This window comes from Labeo rohita, chromosome 14 (assembly GCF_022985175.1).
Source record: "Labeo rohita strain BAU-BD-2019 chromosome 14, IGBB_LRoh.1.0, whole genome shotgun sequence".
Lineage (NCBI taxonomy): Eukaryota > Metazoa > Chordata > Actinopteri > Cypriniformes > Cyprinidae > Labeo > Labeo rohita.
The window spans coordinates 20,962,813-20,986,889 of record NC_066882.1 but is presented as its reverse complement, the minus strand read 5'-3'; the positions used below and the strand labels follow the sequence as shown (position 1 = coordinate 20,986,889).

Below are 24,077 nucleotides of genomic sequence, written 5' to 3'. Positions count from 1 at the left end.
TAAATCGAGCCGTTCTCTGATGCCTGTCGGTCAAAGCGACAGAGGCTGCTCCCACGATAGTTGATTGACATGTGCTCTTACCTCAGACCAGCTGTCACGTTACAGTCCAGTAACTTTCCTTGTTTCGATGCCGAAGCAGGGATGTAAGTTAGACAAGAATATCTCCGATTGAGCGATTGAGGTGTTGTGTTGCTGGATGTAATAATGAACATAGTGGTCGTCATTTACTCCCGACATCTGAGCCGCTGAAGATGCAGTGGATTTCATTTGTTCATTTCGCGATCCAGCTTCACTTACAGCAGAAGTGAGTTTAAGAATTTTTTTATGAGTGTTTGCGATCGCCTTTCCTTATAACGTGGTAGTTACAAAGTTTAGCGGCTAAACGCGGCTAATGTAAACAAGATCGTCACTCCACAGAGAGAAGAGAGGGGCGGGGTGAGCAGAGCTCATTTGCATTTAAAGGAACAACCCCTTAGAATGAGATGATTTTTGCAGAGCTCATTTTGACAAGATAAAAAGGGTGTTGTTTTACAAAACCATTGAGAATTTTTAATCAAAGTATATTAGAGACTTTTCATTAAGACCCTAAAGAATCATATCAACTTGTGGAAAATGGGCATCCGATGACCCCTTTAAAGTTTCCTCAAAATTTTAGCGATGTAGTTATAAAATGAAGAACATTCAGAAATAGCATATTCATTAACATTGGAACATTCTTGGAACATATTTTTGTTAGCTGGGTCATAAAATATATATATATATATATATATTTAAAAGGAACATGAACTACACAATCTATGCAGCGAGAGAAGTGTTAGCATTAGTGCCTACAATCTGCACTTAAAAGTCTCAAACATCATCAACACCGTCATCTCCGATGAAGAATGAACTCTTTCGCTGCTATTTCTACAACATGGCCGATAATGATGCTGAGTTTCCTGGAAAGAGTGAAAGCGCTTCTGGGCTCAATTACGCTGGTAGACGCTGTAGATTCATCCCTTTGGCTAACTGTGGGTCCAGGACAGCAGGCCAGAGACACTTAGGACTCTTAGTTTATAATTTCCTGGTTTCTTGAACCCTGAAATGGAAAGTACTGGGAAAGCAGTCGGGCGTTTAGAAATGAATCGTGCTTAGACAAAACATCACAATTAAACTGTGACATATGGGCAGAGGTGCTCCAATCTGTTATAAAGCACAACACACATCTGATGATTGTTTTCTGATAACTTGACTTTGATTAGAGTAGTTTATTTGAGAAATTTGCTTGGTAAACAGTGAGTCATAATTGCATGTTGTATTTCATTTATGAAACAAGCCCCAGTCAAACAATCAATAGTCAGTTTATATAGTTTTTATTACCTCTGTGTATGTAGATACAAACACGAGATCAATTCTTGGGGTCCAAACAGATTTCCGATTGAATTGGATCATTGTTGTGTTTGTGTATAAATGATCTGCCGTAGAAGTGGTTTGGTGGCCTCTAGTGGCTGTCAGTGGAACGGCGGACAGCAGAATGATAAGCAGCAGGCTGTTCTGGAACATGTCAAGGTGAACCTGGGGTCAGATTGTGGTTAGTCACAAAACGAATGAGGCTTTGTGGCTTGTTTTGTCTGGATGTTAATTGTGGACCCCATGGTTTGGCTCCAAATATCAAGAGATGTTTAGTTAACAGGCCTTACTCACCTCGCGGCGTGAAGTGTGAGTTCAGTGAGAGCATATTTGTCTGGGAGTTCTGAGTAAGCCTTACTGTGCCTCTTTAGCCAATTATACTGCAGATATAATTTATTACATTACCACTTCCTGTCTCTGTAGCCATTATCTCTGCTGTCGTTGCAGTAAATCAGGGTGATGTTTGTACTGATATGCTGTGGCGTATCTGCTGTAAGATCTGCCTCTAGATAACGGCCTATGCCAGGCTGGGTCAGTCATGCCCAGCAAATTAGTATCAGAGGTACACTCATGGTTTTCCCAGATTTGTACGTCTGCCGGGAAAAGTCTGTGGCTAATTATAGACAGGTGTGTGTGTGTGTGTGTGTGTGTGTGTGTATGTACATGCTGCACACACTCACTCTTAAACAAAGAAAAGTCTAGGTCATATTTCACCTTAAAATTACTTATTTTGTTATAAATAAATTAGAAATGAGAATGAAAAATGAAATGAAAGAAAATCTCATTCTCATTACTGAACACTGTAAAGTAATAAAAACCATTTTTGAACATGAATAAATCAGTCAACTGTACATACAATAAAATCATAAATTAAGTTTAAATTATTTATTATCAATATGAATGCTATTTGCATAAAGAATGTTAATGTATGTATTCATATATATATATATATATATATATATATATATATATATATACACACACACACACATTTAATGTACATATAAAATATTACAATTTAACCTTGATTTTTTGTTATTATTATCATACATTATTTATAATGTATTATATATAAATTACATTTAATACATTAATTAATTAATTTTTTTTTCTGATTCATAAATGAACAGTTTCAAAAGCACAAATTTATATGATATTTAATTTATTTATTGCAATAATGAAAATTCTTTATTTTTCCTAAAGAATTAAGAAATTAAGAATTCAAAAAAATATGTATTTTTTAATTTTTTAATAATAATAATAATAATAATAATAATAATAATAATAATAATATATAGAAAATATTGACATATAACCTTGAATTGTTATCTGGGATTCTGTTATTATTGTTATTATTATTATTATACATTATTTATAATGTGTTATACATTTATTATCATTATTATCATTAGTTTCATAAAAGTTTCATAACAGTTTCATAAACACAAATTATTTATTTACTGCAATAATGAAAATGCTATATTTTCCCTAAAGAATCATATATCATATTTTTTACATATATCTAAAATGTTGAAATGTAACCTTGACATTTTGGGATTTTGGGACATCTGGGATTTTGTTGTTATTATTATTATTATTAATTTTATACATTACTTATAATGTATTATACATCATTTATTATTTTAAAAAAATTATATTATTTCACTAATTTAAATATTTTATTTATTTATTACAGTAATGAAAATGCTATATTTTTCCTAAAGAATTATACATATATATATATATATATATATATATATATATATATATATAATGTATATAATGTATTATATATTATGTATTATATATGTTAAATGTATATAAAATATTAAAATGTACTCTTGACATTTTTTTATGTGGGATTCTGGTATTCTTCTTCTTCTTCTTCTTCTTCTTATTATTATTATTATTATTATTATTATTATCGATTTCATAAATTATTAGTTTCATAAACACAAATTTAAATAATATTGTATTTATTTGTTGCAATCATGAAAATGATGTATTTTTGCTAATTATAATAATTATCCTATAAGAATTTATTATTTTTTAATTAATTAATTATATTTATTATTATTACTATTTATTTGTTTTATTTTATTTTTTTTGCCGTAATGAAAATGTGATATTTTTCATAAACCAATTAAATGTCATATGACATAACATTATATTTTAAACTTTATAGCCTGGTTTCACAGATTGGGGCTTAGGTTAAACCAGGATTAGGCAATAGTTCAATTAAGACATTAAAGTAGATTTTATAAATGTGCCTCTTGAGGCAAAACAAAGGCACTGACATGTTTTAAGATCTTAAGTTTGTGCAAGTTTCTTTCAGTTGAAACAACTCAGACTTACATTTTAGCCTGGGATTTAGCCAGGGGAAAATCTTTTATATCTTTACTCCAGTGAAGTAAAATATTTAGACATATTCATAAATAAATAAATAAAACACTGGCATCTTGTTTGGCTTGGAGCTGAAACTTATTGAGCTCAATAGTAGAATAGCTCACTATGTGTGAGTAGATCAGATTTCCTAAACTGGAGCGTGTCCATTAGCATCTGCCAAGCCTCTGCAGCATCTGGAACAGAGCGACAGGTGCGTGTGTGAACTCGCCCCAAATCCACATCCTTTACGGTTTACAACGCAATCTCAAAATGCTTTCGGCCAGCAACTGTGAAACATACGCTAGTGATTTCACTCCATTCACCAGCAACAGTCATCTTTTAAACAATCCCCTTTACTCCCTCGCAACGTGATTGGTCTTATCCTGTAAACTGGTTTGACAGACAGTTTGAGTTAACTTACGTCATGTGGCCAGGATTATTAATGACAAAAAGCAGATGATTTCAAGTAAATATAATTTACATTGTTACACCAACCCTGAGGAGTTTAGCTGATGAGCAACAGGAGCTAAACAGGAAGTGTACGCATATATACGTTTGATGGACTCCAGGTAGATCCAGGTTAATTCTGCTTTGTAAGTGCGGTGGGTTAACGTTACTCGCATATGTGAGCACAACGTGCGTGTAGATGCATCCACATTGTTCTTATATGCTCAGGTGGTGCACACATGCTGTCTGTGCTCATTTGAGGCCGTGATTTGATTAGCGGTATCGTAAACAGACTGTATTACATGCAGACGCTGCTGAGAAGGGCTCTCACGAGACTGTCGTTTAGCTCCTCTCATAAATGATCCCATTGAATTTGAACATGTGATGGATAGGGTAACGCTTTTTCCTGAGCAGGTCCTGGCCAGGATTTCTAAACAACTAGAATGTACTGGTTTGGGCTTTGTTTTCCTATTGTTTTCATACTTGGTGAAGGTAATGACTGAAAAGTAGACCAATATATATAATCGACCAGTCGTGAAATGCGAGAAGGTGGGATTCACAGAGGACTGTCAAAGCAATCAAGTACACATACGTATGAGAACTATAAAGAGCTATAAAGTCAATACGATAACAGAGCCAAAGCATGGACATTTTAGGCAATTTAGGAAACGTTTACATAACAACAATGTATTAAAAATGGAGATATTTTTGCTTCGCATTTTTGAAAATGCCAAAACGATCTCATATCTGCGAAAACAGCTGAAAATGCTGTACTATGCACGCCAGGCCAGAAGTTGGCAATGTCACTTTGTAAAGAAACACTATACATCTGTGCACATACCTATAGACTAGGGCCAAAAATTATTGTGATAAAATTTTGCATATCACCTAATTGAAAGTTGTAGAAACCACTTTTCCAGCCATTTTTCCTTAAAATAAATATCTTAATAGAAAATTAATTTCTTAGTTTCTGCCTGTTCTAAGTGAGTGATATTGTTTCAAATCATGAAACAGGTTTGTGTTCCCTGACTTTGATGACATGTATCTTCAGCGTAGTTTGCGGTGCATTCTGCAATATTAATATTACTTTTTGTCTCTTAGAAATGCAGAGTTGACAGTAATTTGAGTTACGATGCAGATGTAAATTTATGTTCATTATCAAAAAGAGTAACATCTCTAAAATTGTAACAACCTCAGTTTATATGGTGTAATTTATATAAGGTAGAGTTTTGTTCAAATGAACCATTAGTCTTCTATAGTAGCATATCTTTAGATCATGATAACCACAGTTATACCACACATATAGCATCTCAATACCATGGTAAAAATGTAACTATTTGTGACCCTGGACCACAAAACCAGTTTTAAAATGTAAATTTTTTGAAACTGAGATTTATACATCAACGGAAAGCTGAATAAATAAGCTTTCCATTGATGTATGGTTTGTTAGACAATATTTGGTCGAGATGCAACAATTTGAAAATCTGGAATCTGAGGGTGCAAAAAAATCTAAATATTGAGAAGTGTAACCTTGGCATTTTTATCTGGGATTCTGTTATTATTATTAAAATATTGAGGGTGCAAAAAATGAAAATATTGAGAAAATCACCTTTAAAGTTGTTCAAATAAAGTTCTTAGCCATTCATATTACTAATCAAAAATTAAGTTTTGATATAACATGATCTTTACTTAATATCCTGATGATTTTTGGCATAAAAGAAAAATTGCTAATTTTGACCCATACAATGTATTTTTGGCTATTGTTACAAATATACCCGTGCTGATTAAAAGACTGGTTTTGCAGTCCAGGTTCACATTTGGTTTCTAGATATTTGTATAAAAAACAGTAACATTACTCGTAAAATACTTTTAGTGTAAATGCACAAATGATATAGCTTAATCACAAAAATGTTATATTCCATTACTTCCATTACAATAACTGTAATGCTCTACCCGATAATATGAGCAAAAGCTCATTAGACACAAAACACTGATCTGAGTTGAAATATTTGAAAGCAAAGATTCCATAAAGAAATCAGTTGCTAGCAAGTAGGGATGCACCGAAACGTATCGGCCGAAATGCTTGCGCGTTTTGCCGTTGTTCACTGACGAGCTGCGCAAATTCACACTGATAATGAACATGGATTTGCGCAGCTCGTCAGTGAACAACGGCTGTGTGTAGTATATACGGCTCAACGTGAAATCACGCACCTGATGGCATTTACCGCTGATTACAGAACCGGCTTTACTGACAAAACGCGCAAGCATTTCGGCCGATACGTTTCGGTGCATCCCTACTAGCAAGTGGCAAGTTCAAACTAGATGGACATTTAGGGGATATGGTGCAGTCATACCACTTCTATTACACATTTCACTACATAAATAATTACGTACTAATACTTACAGTTTTATTAGCTAACCAAAATCAAAGCTTCTACCAAGAAAAACTGTCATGCATATAGCACCGACTTAAGTTACCTGGATGAGTCAGTGTTATTAGCTTTTACCAGTTGTTATCTGTGTATAACATACCTTGGAATGTCATGACTGACCAATCAGAATCAAGCATTTGACAGAGCCATGTAATAATTTAATTTAAAGCACAGCCACACAAATTCAGACTTAACACCTCTTTTTTACTTTGAGATCATTCTGATGTTAAATACAGATTTAAAATCATAACAAGAAATAGTTTAATAGCTATGGTACTGGTTTTGAAATTCTAAACTCCTAAAACATTGGTGTCTCATTTTAGAGCAGTCAATGCAATTTATAAAAGAAGTCTGTGTGTGTGAAAAACTTCATTAACATTTTCAAAAGTAACTGAAATTTAATTAAACATTTTCTCAGTAACTGTAACTAATTACAGTTACTTTTACAATTACAATTACTACAATTACTTATGGACCTGTAATCATAACTGTGTATGAAAACGATTACAAATGCTTGCTGTTTTACTGCCTCCAATGTTCATTTCTGTTGGAAAATGCAGTCATATGTACTTATTGGTATGTATTTCGCGCCTTGTGGAAAAGTTTCCACAAGTACATGTTTGCCATGTGATTAGGTAGCGATTTGTAGATTGAAAAGCCTTCTGATGGTAAGAGTAAACGGATCTGCTCTAGTAAACTCACCCTGCGCTGACATTTGATCTTCGATCCAAGCAGATAAATGGTCTATGTGGTGCGCTTCAAATGAGTAGCACTGTTTCATTCTACTTTTGGCAAATAAACAGTATATCGAACATTTATCAAACTCTTGTTATCATTTTAGTGAGGAAAATCGTAAGACGTAATGCACGTTTACATGAAAGTGCTAGCAGTATTGTTATTAAAAAACTTGATATTTTCTGGTCACCAAAATGCTAAAAAGTTTCCTTTTTTTTAGTTGAAAATGGTGTTGTGTAAACGGCTCCTTAGAAGTCCTTGCCAGGACATGTCTGGAAAAAAGAGGACGTATGGTCATCCTACTGATGATCTTGCTTAAGAAAGATCCAGTTGTACCAGTACACAAGGCACATTTATTTTCTACAGAAAATGTAAAAAATCGATTTTACTTAAAAATGTCATGTATAACAGTACTTGTTACGGAACAACGGAGCCAAAATATGTCATACAGAGGCTTTTTGTGAATATTCTGGGCATGGTAGTGTTACTTTTTTGAAATCCAGGAACATCTTTCTTGGCGGCCCGGTGGGAGAGAAATGAATGTCACATATCCCAAAGTATTTCCATGTACTTGAAGTATAAAGCAGTTCAATAAACGATATTCCCTTCAGAGAAGAAAGGAGAACTGAGAGACGTGGAGACTTCATGGACATTGGATCCAGATGAGGGGTCGTCTCTCCCTGCAGAGCCACACGGGGATGAGATTGTGGTTCTTGGGTTTCTTGCAGAAAAATGAAACCTGAACAACAAGAGGGGTTGTATTGTACGCGTCTCTATCCGCTGTCCACTTCAGATCCTAATATGATAGACATTATCTGTTCTATCAGTTAAAATCTAAATTAATCACTGAAGAATTCATAATCCAGTTAATATTTTAGTTTATTTAATTTGTGTAATCCTTAAGAAAAATGTATATATATTACACCTCGTGCCTGTTTTCATAAATATTATCAAGTTTCAAGTGTTTAAATTCTTTCTCTGTTACAAAATAACAAATTAAATTTTTACATAGCAACATATAATTTCTTTACGTTTTGTGATCTTAGAGTAGCAAATTAACTTTAAAAATCAGTATAGAGACTTTGTCCTATATTTTCATTGTTAATCTTGGAAAATCCAGTTCTATTTTAATTAAATATGCAATATAAAAAAATAAATGAAATATACATGGATGAATGTTTACAATAAGATCTATACCATGCATGAGTATTTTTGTCTTGTTCATCTAATATTTAGGTTTATAAGGTTTGTGCTTTAATTTTTTGAAACAAGTTGCAAGTATGATAAGAAAAATCTTAAATCAAATTTAATTTGATATATATTCTGTAAAAACAAGTCTTAATGTCTTGTCCAATATTCTTCAAGTAAATCATACTTAAATATTTTCACTGGAAAAGTTGCACTGCATTTAAGAGCTTAAAACCAGATTTTGGCAATGAAAGATTGGGACATTTCTACACTTTCCAACCCAAACACAATTTCTTAAGTAGGTGAAGGCAATCCAAACCTGTGAAAGATTCTTTTGATTAAAACATTGCAGTCTTGATTTGACTCGAAGGGCCTATCGATACAATCCCTCTAGATTTCCCATGAAGCACCACTGAGCCCACCACGAAGTCCAATTTTAGTAGGAATGCTTTTGTAGGCCTGAACTCAAAGCGTTTCGATTACCCTGTGATGAATTTACGATTTATAGCAAAGTTGAAAAACTTTAACGCTGGCAAAGGGCAACAGACAAAAAAGTCATTATTTCATTTTCTCGAGGCTTGACTGGTAATCTGAATCCTCTTTCTCACTCCTTTGCACTTTGTGGTTAAATATATGTGGTAAATCTGTGCTACTTTGGAATGTTTTCCTGCTGTTCCTCCTTGGAATTCAGCGGTGGACACAACAGAACAAAATATCCATGATTAATCTTCATTTAATTGCTTTATGAGAGTTTTCTTCTTGGAGGTTTTGTACTTAGTTTGGACAGTCAGTGTGTTGCAAGAGAGCAATGAAGAGCAGGTTTAGGGATAACGGATGGATTTTATTTTTTCATGGTTACCTTCACTTTCAAGGGGTCGTAAATTGAGTTGTGTTAGTTCATGTGTGGCATCCATATGGACCTTCGGGTGCGAGACTGATAACCAGGCGTTTGGAAATTTGAAGGATACGTTCTTGGATCATAATGTGAGTGATGTTTGTCTGTGAAAAAGTCAACAGTGGCTCCTTTTTTGGTTATTTTGGAGGAAGAAAACCTTTAATCTCGCAAAAACTTTGATGGATTATTCAATTACAAATGTAAGAGTCTTTGGCCCTAAGGGGCAACAGATTGAGACCCAGCAACAGTGACCAGTGGGACGACCAACCTCCTCAAAATGATGAACTTAAAGGGTCTCAGACCCTGAGTACTGTGGTCATAAATCAGAGTTAAATGTCTTAGCCGATCCATTCATTTCTCTTGCAGGAAGTCCGCTGGCATTGACCTGTGCTGCTCAGCATGAGGAGACACTGGAAAGAGCAGGCCATGTAAACGCTCCCAGATGTATGATTAGAGCTTGTAGCACGTCCTTAAAACAAACGTCCTGTCCTTAACATACCTCTGGGAACGCTTAAGACCAGGGATTGTTTATTGTCCACAATGGACTCGTACATCTTTTGTCTGTTTATTCAAAGGCAGACACTGAGCGTTCGTTATTTTAGCCCAGGATGTTCCCTTACTTTTGGGTACAGACACTTCATTGATGTTTGAAAGGCCTGTCACACTAGAACTTGTGTTCACTGCATACGCACGCAAACACGTGAGCATCGAGTTTTCATTTGGTGAACTCTGGCCTGCAGATTCCTATAGTTTTCTGAATGGCACTTATTTTAAAATCTTTTCAAAGAATGACATGGAGGAAATACAATGCAGTTTCTGATCAATGCAAGTTTAAAATACAAAAGCTACTTTGCAGTCCAATTTGACTCTACACTTTACAAAAACAATGGTTTATTAATGGTTCTTTACACATTGTTCTATTTAGAGTCATGTTATTCTGAGGAACCCTTTTTGATCTTCTACTTTTTGATCTTCTAGAGCTTGATCAACCGTCCAACTACATAGTGGGTGTTATGACACTTTTTATCAGGATTTTTTACATTTTTATTTTTCAATTTAAATGCCTTTGTTATAACAAGTCAGAGTGAGCAACACACAGGTTGCAACAAGGCTTATATTCCTCTCTCTGTTTCCTAAACTTTGTTTGTGCTTCGTTGTGGCATATCATGTTCCCCCTTGTTGCTACCTGATCTCATGATGAAAACGTACCTGTAGGAACTTTTTCGCAAGATGCGAAATACGTACCAATAGGTACATATCACTGCAGTTTCCAACAGAAATGATCACTAGAGGCGGTAAAACAGCGAGCACTTGTAAACGTTTTCATACACAGTCATATGATTACATATGATACATATGATTTCATATGATTACAGCTACATATGTTTCTCTTTCAGGACATAACAAGCATGCTCGGTAGCTCAGCCGGCATGGAATTGGACATGCGGAATCCTTGAGTACAAATCACGTGAAAAACTTGACTCACAATGAAAGAGCTGAAAGATCAAGCTAAAATGGCATGCTTGCGATTGTGCTTTTAGGTCACATTCGCTTTTGTTCATACTGTCGGGTATGTTATTTTAAAATGTCACGGAGCATTAGACTTATAGCGCCACTCAACTGACATTTCAAATCAGAACTGTGTTGACACATACAAAACCAACATCACATAAAACGTACCATACAGTTGAGGTCAAAAGTTTGCATCCCCCTTTCAGAATAATTAAAATGTTAATTAATTTACCAAACCCTGGTGAAAAAACCAGCATATGCTCATAAGTATGTTTTGATGCTGGGATGCTGGTAAGGTATGTTTTGGTGCTGGTTTAAGCTGGTCCTTTGCTGGTTTATGCTGGTTCTTAGCTGGTTTATGCTGGTCCTTTGCTGGTTTATGCTGACCAGCAACATGACCAGCATAAACCAACAAAGGACCAGCAAAAACCAGCTAAGGACCATACCTAACCAACATCCCAGCATCAAAACATACTTACCAGCATATGCTGTTTTTTTCACCAGGGAAATAAGAGGGATCATACAAAATGCACGTTATTGTTTATTTAGTACCTACCTGAATAAGATATTTCACATAATAGATGTTTACATGCAGTATAGTCCACAAGAGAAAATACTAGCTAAATTTATAAAAATGATCCCATTCAAAAGTTTACATACGTTTGATTCTTAATACTGTGTTGTTACCTGAATGATCCACAGCTGTTGTTTAGTGATATGTGTTCATGAGTCCCTTGTTTGTCCTAAATAGTTAAACTGCCTGCTGTTCCTCAGAAAAATCATTTAGGTCCCACAAATTCTTTGGTTTTTCAGACCTTTCCAACAACGACTGTATGATTTTGAGATCCATCTTTTCACATTGACAACCACTGAGCGACTCATATGCAACTATTACAGAAGGTTCAAACACTCACTTATGTAGCAGAAGGAAAAACTTTGCATTAAGAGCCGGGGGGTGAAAACTTTTGAACAGAATTGAGATATGTAGATTTTTTCTTATTTTGCCTAAATATCATATTTTTTAATTAAGTACTACCCTAGAAAAGTGGGGTTTTGGACAATATTGGCATGTATCCTTTTGAATTTGTGATCATTTTGCGCTGATTAGGGACAACACGAACTACGAAAACATATTTTATTACATAAACCATTTATACATAGAAAAAACGTAAATTTTCGATTCATCAAAATATCCACCATTAGCAGCTATTACAGATCCGCATAATCTGGGCCTAAATTCATTGTATTCTAAACTTAATTGGCAGTCAGTTGTTGAAGTTATTAAGGTGTGCTGACCCAAAATTTAAAAAAAAAAAACCTGGGCCAAGTTTAAACCAGTAATCAGGCATCACAGCTGGCAAAGGGGCGTGTCTGACTTTGACATGTATATATTGCCATTATTATGTAATCAAAATGAAAATTATTATTGCTGGTCTTCAATGATAATGTCAAGTTACTTCAATGTATTTGCACCAAAAAATGATAAGGATTTATGCTGATATCGTCCAAAACCACACTTTGCCAGGGGTGTTTCCAAACTTTTGGAGGGCAGTGTACGTTTTGGTCATGAGATCAGGTTGCCCTTTTCCATGCTAACACACATAAAAAAGTAAACACTGATGGTGCATTTTGATGTGGAGTACAAATGGTACTAATGGTCCACTTAGCTTTTGGGACAACTAAAAAAGGGTCTGAAATTGTAGAGATATATGTTTTAAAGTTCAAAGGTCTCTGGCATTTTGATGACCTCCCACACTTCACTCAAAAGTATGTGATTTATCTGACACTGCTACATTTAGAATAAGTCTAGGTGTTTCATGACACATTTAAATCGGGCTTTTCACCTTTGACATCAGAAATAAATCATGTAAGGTCACCTTTTGCATGACTGCTCAGACGAGTGTCTGTACTGGACACTAGAAACTAGATTGCTCCCATTCCAATCCAAAACAGTCTATGAAGGTTTCTACAAAATAAAAGTAATAATAACTTATTTTAAACTGCCAGTTTGACACATCCTTTATATTTTGACATCTGCACAGCTGCTAAATGTGTAACTAAAACTGATTTTAAAACAAGATAAATTGACTGCTGTGTATTTATTGAAAGGACTGACAAATTATCTTTTATTTCTAGCCATAATGCACATATTTATCCAGTATAACAGATCAAACACGTGAAGAAGCCCAAGCTACTTATGCCCAAACATTTTTATAGATCATTGACTATTCTTGCATTTGAGTCTCTTTTAAGTCTATAAGTCAGTTTTTATGAAAACAGTCTGGTGCATAAGCATACTTGATTAATGTGACACTACTAATGTTGAATTTAGCCTCTGCGCTCACTGATGGAATTGGTTTCAGTAACAAGATTTTATGTTGTCAGTCAAAAGAAACTGGTCTGACTCCAGTCTGCATTTTAAAAATATAGAAATGACATCATGGCTCAACATGATCATTTTCATTTTACTCTACATTTCTCTCCTGATCTTCATCCTTTGATTTACCCCTGACACTTACCTTCAGAGTCTATCTGCACTTTCCCTTTTTATGACCGGCTGTCTGGTGGTCTCCTGGGGTTTAATCATCTGTTTTTCTCTTTTTCCACTGTTCAGGGTCCACTTGGTCTGGATGGCAAACCTGTGAGTATTCCCAAGGTTTAAAGAGAAAAGATGAGAATGTGTGTGTGTGTATGTGTTTGAAAAACAGGTTCTTGATTCTCACATTATCGGACATTTAATTACTTAATCTGCTTTTCCAAGGTAGTATGTGTATTTATGCGTGACATTTGGTTTTCAAATGGTTTAAGTCATCTAAGCTTGTAATTGAAACAGCCACAAAGCTTCTTTAATTTGATTACATCAGCTTATTGTTACTTATTTTTTTGTTATTGCGCATACACACTAAGCTTTACACTCTCAGAAAGGTACAAAACTGTTTCCGTTTCGGTACCAGTATGTACCTTTAAGGCACTAATATGTAGCATATGGGACCCAGGACCACCAAACCATTCATAAGGGTAGATTTTTTGAAAATGAGATTTTAACATCATCTGAAAGCTGAATAAATATACTTTCCATTGATGTTCCATCATTTGTTATGATAGCACAATATTTGGCCAAGATACAACTATTTGAAAATATGGAATCTGATGGAATCTGGAATCTGGTGCAAAAAAATCAAAATATTGAGAAAATTGCCTTTAAAGTTGTTCAAATGAAGTTCTTAGTCATGCATATTACTAATCAAAAATTAAGTTTTGATATATTTATGGTAGGAAATTTACAAAATATCTTCATGGAACATGATCTTTACTTCATATACTAATGATTTTTGGCATAAAAGAAAAATTGATCATTTTGTCCCATACGTGCTACTTACGGTTTTGTGGTCCAGGGTCACATATAGTACCTTAATACCACCCCAGTGTCAAAATCTGCAATGTAAATCTCTGTTTATGTTGTGAATATAAATGATTTTTGACTTGTGGATGTTAAAACAGTTGAAAAAATGACATACATTGAAAGAGGGACATGAACCATATCTAGAGACTAGAATATCATAGAGACTAGGAGATGGGCTTTTTTAAGCTCTTTTTGACTAGAAATGTAACAATTGGTTTGTTTATTTGCAGGGTATTCCTGGACCCAAAGGAAGCCAGGTAAATACAATTTCAGATCTCTTATTGTTATTGTCTAACACTGTAGACAAATAAGTGCTGCTTCATACAGTAGGTTTATGGAAGTTTTAAACACTCATCTGAAAGCTGTTCATTCATACAGTGTATTTTGCATGGCATCAGCGGGATTGTGCTCCTGTTTAAGTTTTCAGCCATTTATCTCTCAAGATGTAGGGTCACACACCACATAATGTCTTTTACCTTGTATGTCTGTCCGCAAATGTGATGGAAATAATGGATTACACACCAAAAGGAGAGAATTCATCATTGTTAGCTTGCGCTGTTGCAGTTAGGTGGTCGTTTATGAACCCTGTCGCGCTCTTTAGCGCTGCCAAAGGAAAGCCCATTTGTCCAAAGTAACGTAAACCACTTTTTCTGGAAAGCAGACCACCTCAAAACGCCATTCGTCTGTGGCTTCCTGTGAAAGACAGTTGTTTTGTTTTGACTCGCATGAAAGAAAGTCTAAGATGGTCGTACTGTAGGTCTCATTCAGGCTGAAAATTTTGTGACATATATAAACATATAACTGATGTGCATCATAGAATTTCTAAAATGAGTAAGAGGTTGTAGTTACACCGCAGTTGAGTCTGATTCAGATAACATGTGACAGATGTTGTTTGGATGACAATGTGAACAGCAAGAATCACACTGACTCTGACGTTTTTAATTCCAGCCTTTGCCACTGTCATATGAATTAAATCATGGAAATACACTTTTGCAATGTGGCTTCAGTGCTAACAGTAATTCCTGATAATTTACTCACCCCCATGTCATCCAAGATGCCAACGGCTTTCTTTCTTCAGTTGAAAAGAAACTAAGGTTTTTGAAGAAAACATTCCAGGATTTTTCTCCCTATAGTGGACTTCAATGGGAATTAATGGTTGAAGGTCGAGGAATAAGGGTCTTATCTAGCGAAACGATCAGTAATTTTCTAAAAAAACATGTAAATTTATATACTTTTTAACCACAAATGCTTGTCTTGCCCTTACGCGTTATGTTATCAAGTTGTAAAGTTCATGCATGATGCAGGCAGAAGTACCAACGTAGTGTTTACAAAGCGAACGTCAAACACCCTTTACAAAAAAAGGTAAAGCAACGATGTTGGATGATTTAGAAGTTGAGGAGAAAATGAGGAGTTTTTCGCCCTACCCTACCTTTTTGAACTGAAGTACACAGATGAAGAACTAACCGCATTGCGCATTGCAAAGCTAGTGCAAAATGAGCATTTGTGGTTAAAAAGTAAATAGATTAAATTTTTCTTAGAAAATGACCGATCATTTTCCCAGATATGACCCTTATTCCTTGTCTGGGATCATGTAGAGCCCTTTGAAGCTGCATTGAAACTACAATTTTTACCATTAAGCCATTGGCCACCACTATATTAAGGAAAATCCTGGAATGTTTTCCTCAAAAACCTCTTCTTTTTGACTGAAGAAAGAAAGATATGAACATCTTGGATGACATGGGGGTGAGTAAATTACCAGGAAATTTCTATTCTGGAAGTGAACTAATCCTTTAATATCGCTTTGATTAAAAAATATTAGATATAATATTAGAAAATAATTAGAGTTATTTACTTCCTCACTGTCATGATTATTCAACATGCACTTTGCATCAGCTTCACTAGCATTTCCTCTTTTTTTCTTTCAAAGCAATGTGTTTTACACATGTAGATCAGTTTCGAAGCCTCATCAGTTCAGACCTGAAACGGGTCACGGTGAGCAAGGTCATGTGAACCAGCTCATAAAAACATTTTTGAGCAGAAAATGTGAATTTGGCGCTTGTCTTGTGGTGTGTATATTCCCATAGACTCTCTTCCCTATCATTTCTACTTGCTTAGTTTGACTCAAACCATTTTCTTTTGTTCAGTCAGTTGTACGTTCATCATATTCCCAGACTTTTGATCATGTTATTTGCAAATGACTTTTAAGATCAAAGATTACAGCTATATCTAGTGCAGATGTGAGGTGCTGCCTGTACTTTTGGTCGATGTAGAAAAACTTTGAAGATGAGGTACATGTGAAAGTTAGAGGACATTGAGACACTAACGACTGTTAGTGAATGACTTATGGTTCACATGGTATGTTTTTGAACTATGCTGTATTTTCCCTTGGACTTCTGTCATGTCAATTTTTCATTTTGGACAATCTGTCTAATCATTACACCCAACTTTTTCAGGGGCTGCCAGGACCAAAAGGAGATAAGGTACATTTAGTATCTTTTTTTTTTGGTCGATATTTTACAGCACACACACACAGGATGTTTCGTTCTGTTTCCGATCTCAGTTTCCCAGCAAGCAGATGTTTTCCCATTTCTAAAACAACTCGCAAATTTCATTTGCATTGGCTTTTGTCTTCAAACACATGTTTTGGAGGGGATGTAAACCGTGTCAGGCATCAAATTAGAGAAACAAGAAACCTGTGGTAAATGAAGGCCGTCTTGAAGTCTTTTCCTGATTGCAGAAAAAAAGCACAACAAAACAAAAACATGAAGCCTCAGGATGCTTTTTCTCCCAGATCAGTGTTCCTCATTTATAGTAATTAGTAAACAGAGTTACAGTATACTCATTCTCTGCCCTGGTTTCATTTATATGCTCTCTTGTAAGTTACTTTAAACACATAGTGAATAGTAAACCAGATTAAATTATCACAGAGGCTATGTTAGTGGGTCAGGAAGCTTTCTCTTGCATCTAATACAAAAGCAGTGTTTGTTAAGACATTTTAAACATCTAATTTCCATCAACATGTTCACCTTTGGTGTGGATAGATGCAAAGACACATTAGCAATCATCCAAACACAGTCAAGAACCACTCAAATTCTCTTCAGGATATTAAAAAAATCTAGTATTTTAGCTCACATGTGTTGCTGATTGCATTGTTGTCTGTTTGTGTTGTAGGGTGATCAAGGAGACACCGGGCCAAGGGTTAGTACGCGCACATTTCTGTCATTTTGAATAAATTTATCTATTTATATTTTCCCATACAGTCAGAGAAACCAAATGTCACATGTGCCTCACAATAATGAGGGAGATACCGGACTAGATATTCATCACATTTATGAGGATTGATGATACGTCATAAATCAAAATTGAAGGGCTGAACTGTGTGTGACAGAGGGCTGAATTTATTTAATAGATTCAGTATTCTCCCTTTCTTTATTTTTCCTCACATACGTTCAAAGAAGTGGCAATACGCAAATATCCAGATATCCAAGATGGGCAACTAAAGTATATATGAAGAGTTCAGATGCAAAACCAGCTAAAAGCCATCTCGGTCAAAAATGAGATAATGATACTGAGTGAATGCTCTCGACACATTATATGTCCATCAAATACTTTTTCTTCAAACTTGCAAAAATACCACCCTCAGCCCAATCAGAAGTACCGGTACTTACACAGAAACCTATACATCTGAGCCTGATAAAAATGCATTTTTAAAGAAAGACGTTAGATGGATTTAGCTGGTTTTGCATCTGAACTTTATATATATATATATATATATATATATATATAATTTTTAAAAATTAAAAAAAAAAAATCATTATTAGTAGTGCATATTACTAATCAAAACTTAGGTTTTAATATATTTACGTTACAAAATATCTTCATAGAACATGATCTTTATTTAATATCCTGATGATTTTTTGCATAAAAGAAAAAAACAAAACAAAAAAACAAAAACACACACACACAACAACAGTAATTTTGACCCATACTGTCACAGGTAGTCCAAAGATGAAGACAAAAATGATGAATAAAGATCCAAACAGGTTTATTAAAGAACTCCAAAATACTTAAAATGGCATACAGCGCCGTTGCACTGCGGACGTCCCGTGTTTAAATCCCGACTCGAGGACCTATCCTGATCCCACCCCCATCTCTCTCTCCCACTTCACTTCCTGTCACTTCTAAACTGTCCTATCATAATAAAAGCAAAATGCCAATGCCATACTCGCACCATAATGAAAAACAGGTGAAGAGGGAGGTAGAGTGGAGGTTTGGTGGTGGTCGAGGAGTTGGAGAGAGCTGGTGAGTACAGGCAGGCAGACAGGCAGAGACTCCATAGAGGCACAGATGGTGGAAGCATCCATGGGCACGATGATGGGAGGAGTGCCCAGATGTTGCAGACCCACGACCCAGTGCACTGTGAAGACGACAGCCCACGGTGGTGTTGATGGAGGGAGGAGCCAAGGTTGAGGTGTGGCCAACAACATCCGTGGGATAACGATGAAGACCTGGGCAGAGCCACGGTGACAAGTGTCCGAGGTGGAGCCGGAGTGCCCGAGGACTGAGGCGGAGCTGCTGTGACCGAGGACTGAGGTGGAGCTGGGGGGAGGGAGGAGCCTGCTGAAGCCATAGGGGTGGAGAGACGAAGCACAGCGAAAGGCTCCCTAGTCCGTGGCGTAGGCAGGGTGACGACTGAGGTGGAGCAGAAGGGTCGAGAGAACCCGGTGGAGCCCCAAGGGTGAGGGTCTCAGGTGGGCGAAGCCAAGGTGGCGCCAACAGTTCGATGGGTCAAGGTGAAACAAGGGGATCTTAGGCTGAAGGCGGAGTTAATGGATCCACCCAATTTTGCGCAGCTGGCGAGTACAAGTCCTGAGGCTTCGCACCACAGAGCAACCCAGGGGAAGACACAGGGCTGCAAGAGGACAGCTGAGGTAGGGCAGGAGGACTGGCTGAGATTAGTGGTGGTAGTGGAGGTGGGACAGGGAGGTTGGGTGGGACCACATATAATGGTTTACAGTCCTTACAGAGCAAAGAATCAGTCTCTGAGCTGGCTAAAACCGGTGATAATGAAGAAAGTGTAGATATTTCAGGGTGGGGAAGGGAGGGAGGTAGTATTTCAGTGTCCCAGTCAATCAGCCAATCCTCACCAGAATCAATCTCCACCAAAATACACACTGGGACGTCTGTTGCTGGCTCACACCCCTGGTCAGACTGACATTGTGGCTTCGGCTCCAGGGCGTTTGTAGGCGCTGTTGTTGCAGGCTCTGTGCACACGGTGGTGCATGCGGGGGGCTCTGGCGTTGTCGTCCCCATGGTTCGAAAGTTGGTGGGCTGTGCTCTGGGTCTGGCTGTGCGACATCTGTGTAGTGTGGCTGGACAAGGCTGCTGTCTTCCTCGGCTTTGCCCACTGTGAACACGGATCCGTTCGTCCACAGTGCAAAGTTGATGTAAGCTTCCAAAGTCCAGCAGCGATCTCCAAGGGGCATGACAAAGCGGAGATCCTCGTCCAGTCCACACAGAAATCCCTCTATAAGACAGACGTCGCAGATGGCAAGATGGCAGATGGCAAGGAACTCCTCCACATAAAGCTTCAGGTCTCTGCCATTCTGGAACACAAATACAGTTCCTCCTTCCAGCAAAATATTGCCCCTCGTCATGGCAACATAAATGGAAGCAATGTTCAGCTTACTTCACATTTCTTGGGTCTGGTATTTTGTCACGGGTAATCCAAAGATGAAGACAAAGACGACGAATAAAGATCCGAACAGGTTTATTTAAGAACTCCAGAATACTTAAAATGCCGTAACAGTGTGGGAAAACACAATTAATACCAGACAACCAGAGAGTGTGCAAACAGGAACTTAAGCTCAAACCATATAAACGAAATAATGATTAACACCTGAGCTGATTAGATAAATTACCATGACAGCTAAAGAGTGGTGGGAAAACAGAACAAAGGAGAACATGTGACTAAAGACAACCAATCAGAAGTCCATAAAAACAAAGCTAATAATCCATAATAAAAATAACAGAGAATATATATATATATATATATATATATATATATATTTTTTTTTTTTTCTCCGGTTGGGTAATTTCTTTAGAGCACGCCCACATTTGCCAGTAGCCACACCCCCAACTCACACACACACACACACACACACACACATGCATATATATATATATATATATATATATATATTTTTTTTTTTTTCCGGTTGGGTAATTTCTTTAGAGCACGCCCACATTTGCCAGTAGCCACACCCCCATCCAAACATAGTTTGATATCCTAATGATTTTTGGCATAAAAGAAAAGTTGTTAATTTTGACCCATACAATGTATTGTTGGCTATTGCTACAAATACACCTGTGTTACTTATAACTGGTTTTGTGATCGAGGGTCACATTTTTTTTTTTTTATTTGCCAGTAGCCACACCGCTATCCAAATATAGGATTGTTTGGTCAATATCTGGCTACTTTGAAATGATCAGCAAGTATTTTATTCTATATATACACATTTTATATATTTATGAAATTTTATTTTACAAATTACTTGAACAGTGCTCTGATAAATATTCTGCTCCTCTAGAAACATAAAGAAACAAACATGGGAGTTATCTATGTTCAGTCTATTTTGATTCACTAAAGAGCGTACTATGTATATGTGTTAGATAGCATGTTTCCGAGCACAAAAACAATGACAAATGTTAACAAACAAAAATAAATCTTAACAAACTTGCCTGTGGGGAAGCACTGGAAAGGAAAAACACAGAGCAAATAATCCCTTTATTCTCTTCTAAAAATGCCACAACTTTTATTTTAGAGTTGGGGTTAGTCTGCAGTAAATATAATTAGTGTAATTTATATAGCGTAAGAACAATAGAAGTCTATGGGAAGCTCAGTTAGCTGAGCGTGTGTGTAGTGCTGAGTAAAGCAGCAGTGTGGGAAACCTCAAGTATCCCTCAGGTCACCACATCCCTGCTAACTCAACCCTCATGCTCACGCTGGCATCAACGTGCTGTGTCACTCTCGCTTTCTCTCTGTTTTCTTCTTTGTTTCTCTTTCTTTTTTTCAAGGCTTTAGCTCTCACATTTTTGAAGCTATAGCTTTCTTTCTTAGCCACTTTAACCTGACAGTGAAAAGCTATAAAATAATTTCACACTTTTCAGTCAGTTTCCATTCCCACCTGGATCGGTACAACCTTTCTTAAAATCTTTTCTAGCAGATATGTGACATTTCTCTGTGCTACTGGCAGCTCTCTGTTACTGCTGTCAACACAATTCAGCCCTCAGATTGTGGTTTACAGAGACAAGCGAACATAAATATGTTGTCCAGACCAATATGATTTAAGAAAAACAAAAATAAAACCATGGTTTTAGCTCAGTTTTATTTCAGGGTGGTAAAACCAACAATTTTAAATACTTTGGTCATTCGTATTTAAATCACAGTTGTATTTAGGCAGTCCAGACACGTTGTCCTTTTGGTTCTGTATTTAGAGCAAGTCAAAACTGCAAGTATCATTTTAATTTTCGTGACATGGCATGAGTTTAAATAATTGATCCAGTCAAATCCAATGAGAACTCAATATATGTATTAGATGTATTCTATTTACAGTATAAGGAAATGGGATTTTTTTTCATAATGTTTCATAATATAATATTATAGTATTATATTATATTATATTATATTATATTATATTATATTATATTATATTATTGTGCCAGAAAATAAATCAAATTAAAAAAAATGATTTTTACTAAATCATGAAAAATATAGTTTAATATAGTTTTAATATATTAAAATAAATTAAAATGACAGGAAATGTACACTACTGTTTAAGGGTTTGAGGTCAGTAATATTTTTAAAATTTGTTTGAAAGAAGTCTCTTAACTGTATTTATTTGACACAGTAAATACAGTAATGTTTTCTATTTTAATACATTTTAAAATTTAATTTTCAGTATCATTACTCCAGTCTTCTGGTTTTTTAAGGGTTCAAGCGCATAGCAAAATTGTTAGAATCGTCAAGGACGAAAGTACGAAATCACTCATAACTCCTAAACGGTCAGTTGCAGGCTCAGGTCTCCTTTGGACACGGACAAGGCATCCTCTCATGCCGGCAAGATGCATGCCTCAGATTCGGTTATTTTGGATTTTTTGAAAAACCTACTTTTGCGAACTAGTCCTGGGTTTTTAGTAGATTGGAACCAAACCATTGCAGGAAGATTCTCTGGAGAGTGAATATCAATAACTATCAAAAAAAAACAAAAAAACTTTTGACTCTCCGTTACAAAGTGACACCAAAACGTTCGAAAGTGGCAGGGCCACTTTAAGTAAAATGCCTATAACTCCTGTATGGAATAAGATATCTACATAGTTGTGCCAATCTCGGAACAACTATGTAAGAGCTCAGTCAAAAAAAAAAAAAAAGAATCATGGATCTTGGCCACTAGGTGGTGCTATAAAAGATAAATGACTATAACTATGGAACTATTTTTCCTATCAACATGAAAATCACTGTGCACAGTCATGGTCCAAAGTGCCACACATGTCTATAAGGACATTTGCGTATCTCAAAAAAAAAATGGCCGCCATTGTCCGATGAAGTTTGAGCACCTATTGGACAAGGATAATGGAAGCCCCAAAGGTCTGTGAGAAATTTGAAGAAAATCAGCCACTGGGGGGTGATATTGCATTTTTCAACGCTGTAAACAATTGTATATTGTGTGATAATTGTATCATATGATAGAACTCCTCATTTTGGACAACTTTGCCTCTAGAACCACTGCTGTCAATCAAATCGTTTGTTAAATGATTGAGAAGATGTAAAAAAAAATAGACTTTTGTGAATTAGTTCTAGGTTTTTGCTCTCAATCTAGAAAAAAAAAACTACGGTACAATTCTCTGGACTCTCTGGGTCAATAATTATCAAAAAAATGTTGAAATGTGTCGGATGCCGGTAACCTTGTGGTAAGTGCGCCGACATATACAGCGCGACTGCGCTCACGGCAACCCGAGTTCGATTCTCGTCTTGAGGTCCTTTGCCGATCCCGCTCCCCTCTCTCTGCCTAAAACTTTCCTGTCGTCTAATAAACATAATATTTCTATGGTTAATTACCTGGATATGCCAAAAATGCTTTTTTAAATAATTGATTTGGTGGTTATAGGCTTGCTGAATAATTTCCTTTTTCATATATGCTTAAATGCCTTAAAGTGCTTGAACCCCGATAATCACTGCTTGCAGCTATATTTATTTATTTTATTATTTTTTTTTATTTATTTATGTGGAAATCTTAATACATTTTCTTTCAGGATTCTTTGATGAATAAAAGGTTCAAAAGCATTTACTTCAGAAGGCTTTTGTAACATAATGAATGTCTTTAATGTTGCTTTTGATCAATTTAATTTATCCTTGCTGAATAAAAGTATTTATTTCTTTAAAAAAAAATTATTGACCCCAAACTTGAAAGGATGTTTTTAAATTTTGAGACACAGTTTTTAATTGCTTTTAATTCAACGTTGTCAAAAATAGTTGGTCTGACCGTTATATATAGGTCTGTCATTAGAAGGATGTATCTTGAACTAAAAATAAATCAACCAAAATCCTGCTTTGATATTTCACAGTGCTTTGTCAATGCTTTTTTGATGACTGGTCTGTATCTTTGCTCCTCTGTTCATCCTGTTCCTCTCG

General features: G+C 35.9%; 1 protein-coding gene across 1 annotated transcript in view; it reads left to right on the top strand.

The window, feature by feature from the left end:
- The window catches only part of col23a1a (collagen type XXIII alpha 1 chain a), a 169,703-nt gene that overhangs the window by 123,649 nt on the left and 21,977 nt on the right, over positions 1–24,077 (top strand). Inside the window, exons 6-9 of the mRNA XM_051127812.1 lie at positions 13,598–13,624; positions 14,617–14,643; positions 16,840–16,866; positions 17,558–17,584. Coding sequence (XP_050983769.1) covers positions 13,598–13,624; positions 14,617–14,643; positions 16,840–16,866; positions 17,558–17,584 — 108 coding nt within the window. The remainder of the gene's footprint in view (positions 1–13,597; positions 13,625–14,616; positions 14,644–16,839; positions 16,867–17,557; positions 17,585–24,077) is intronic.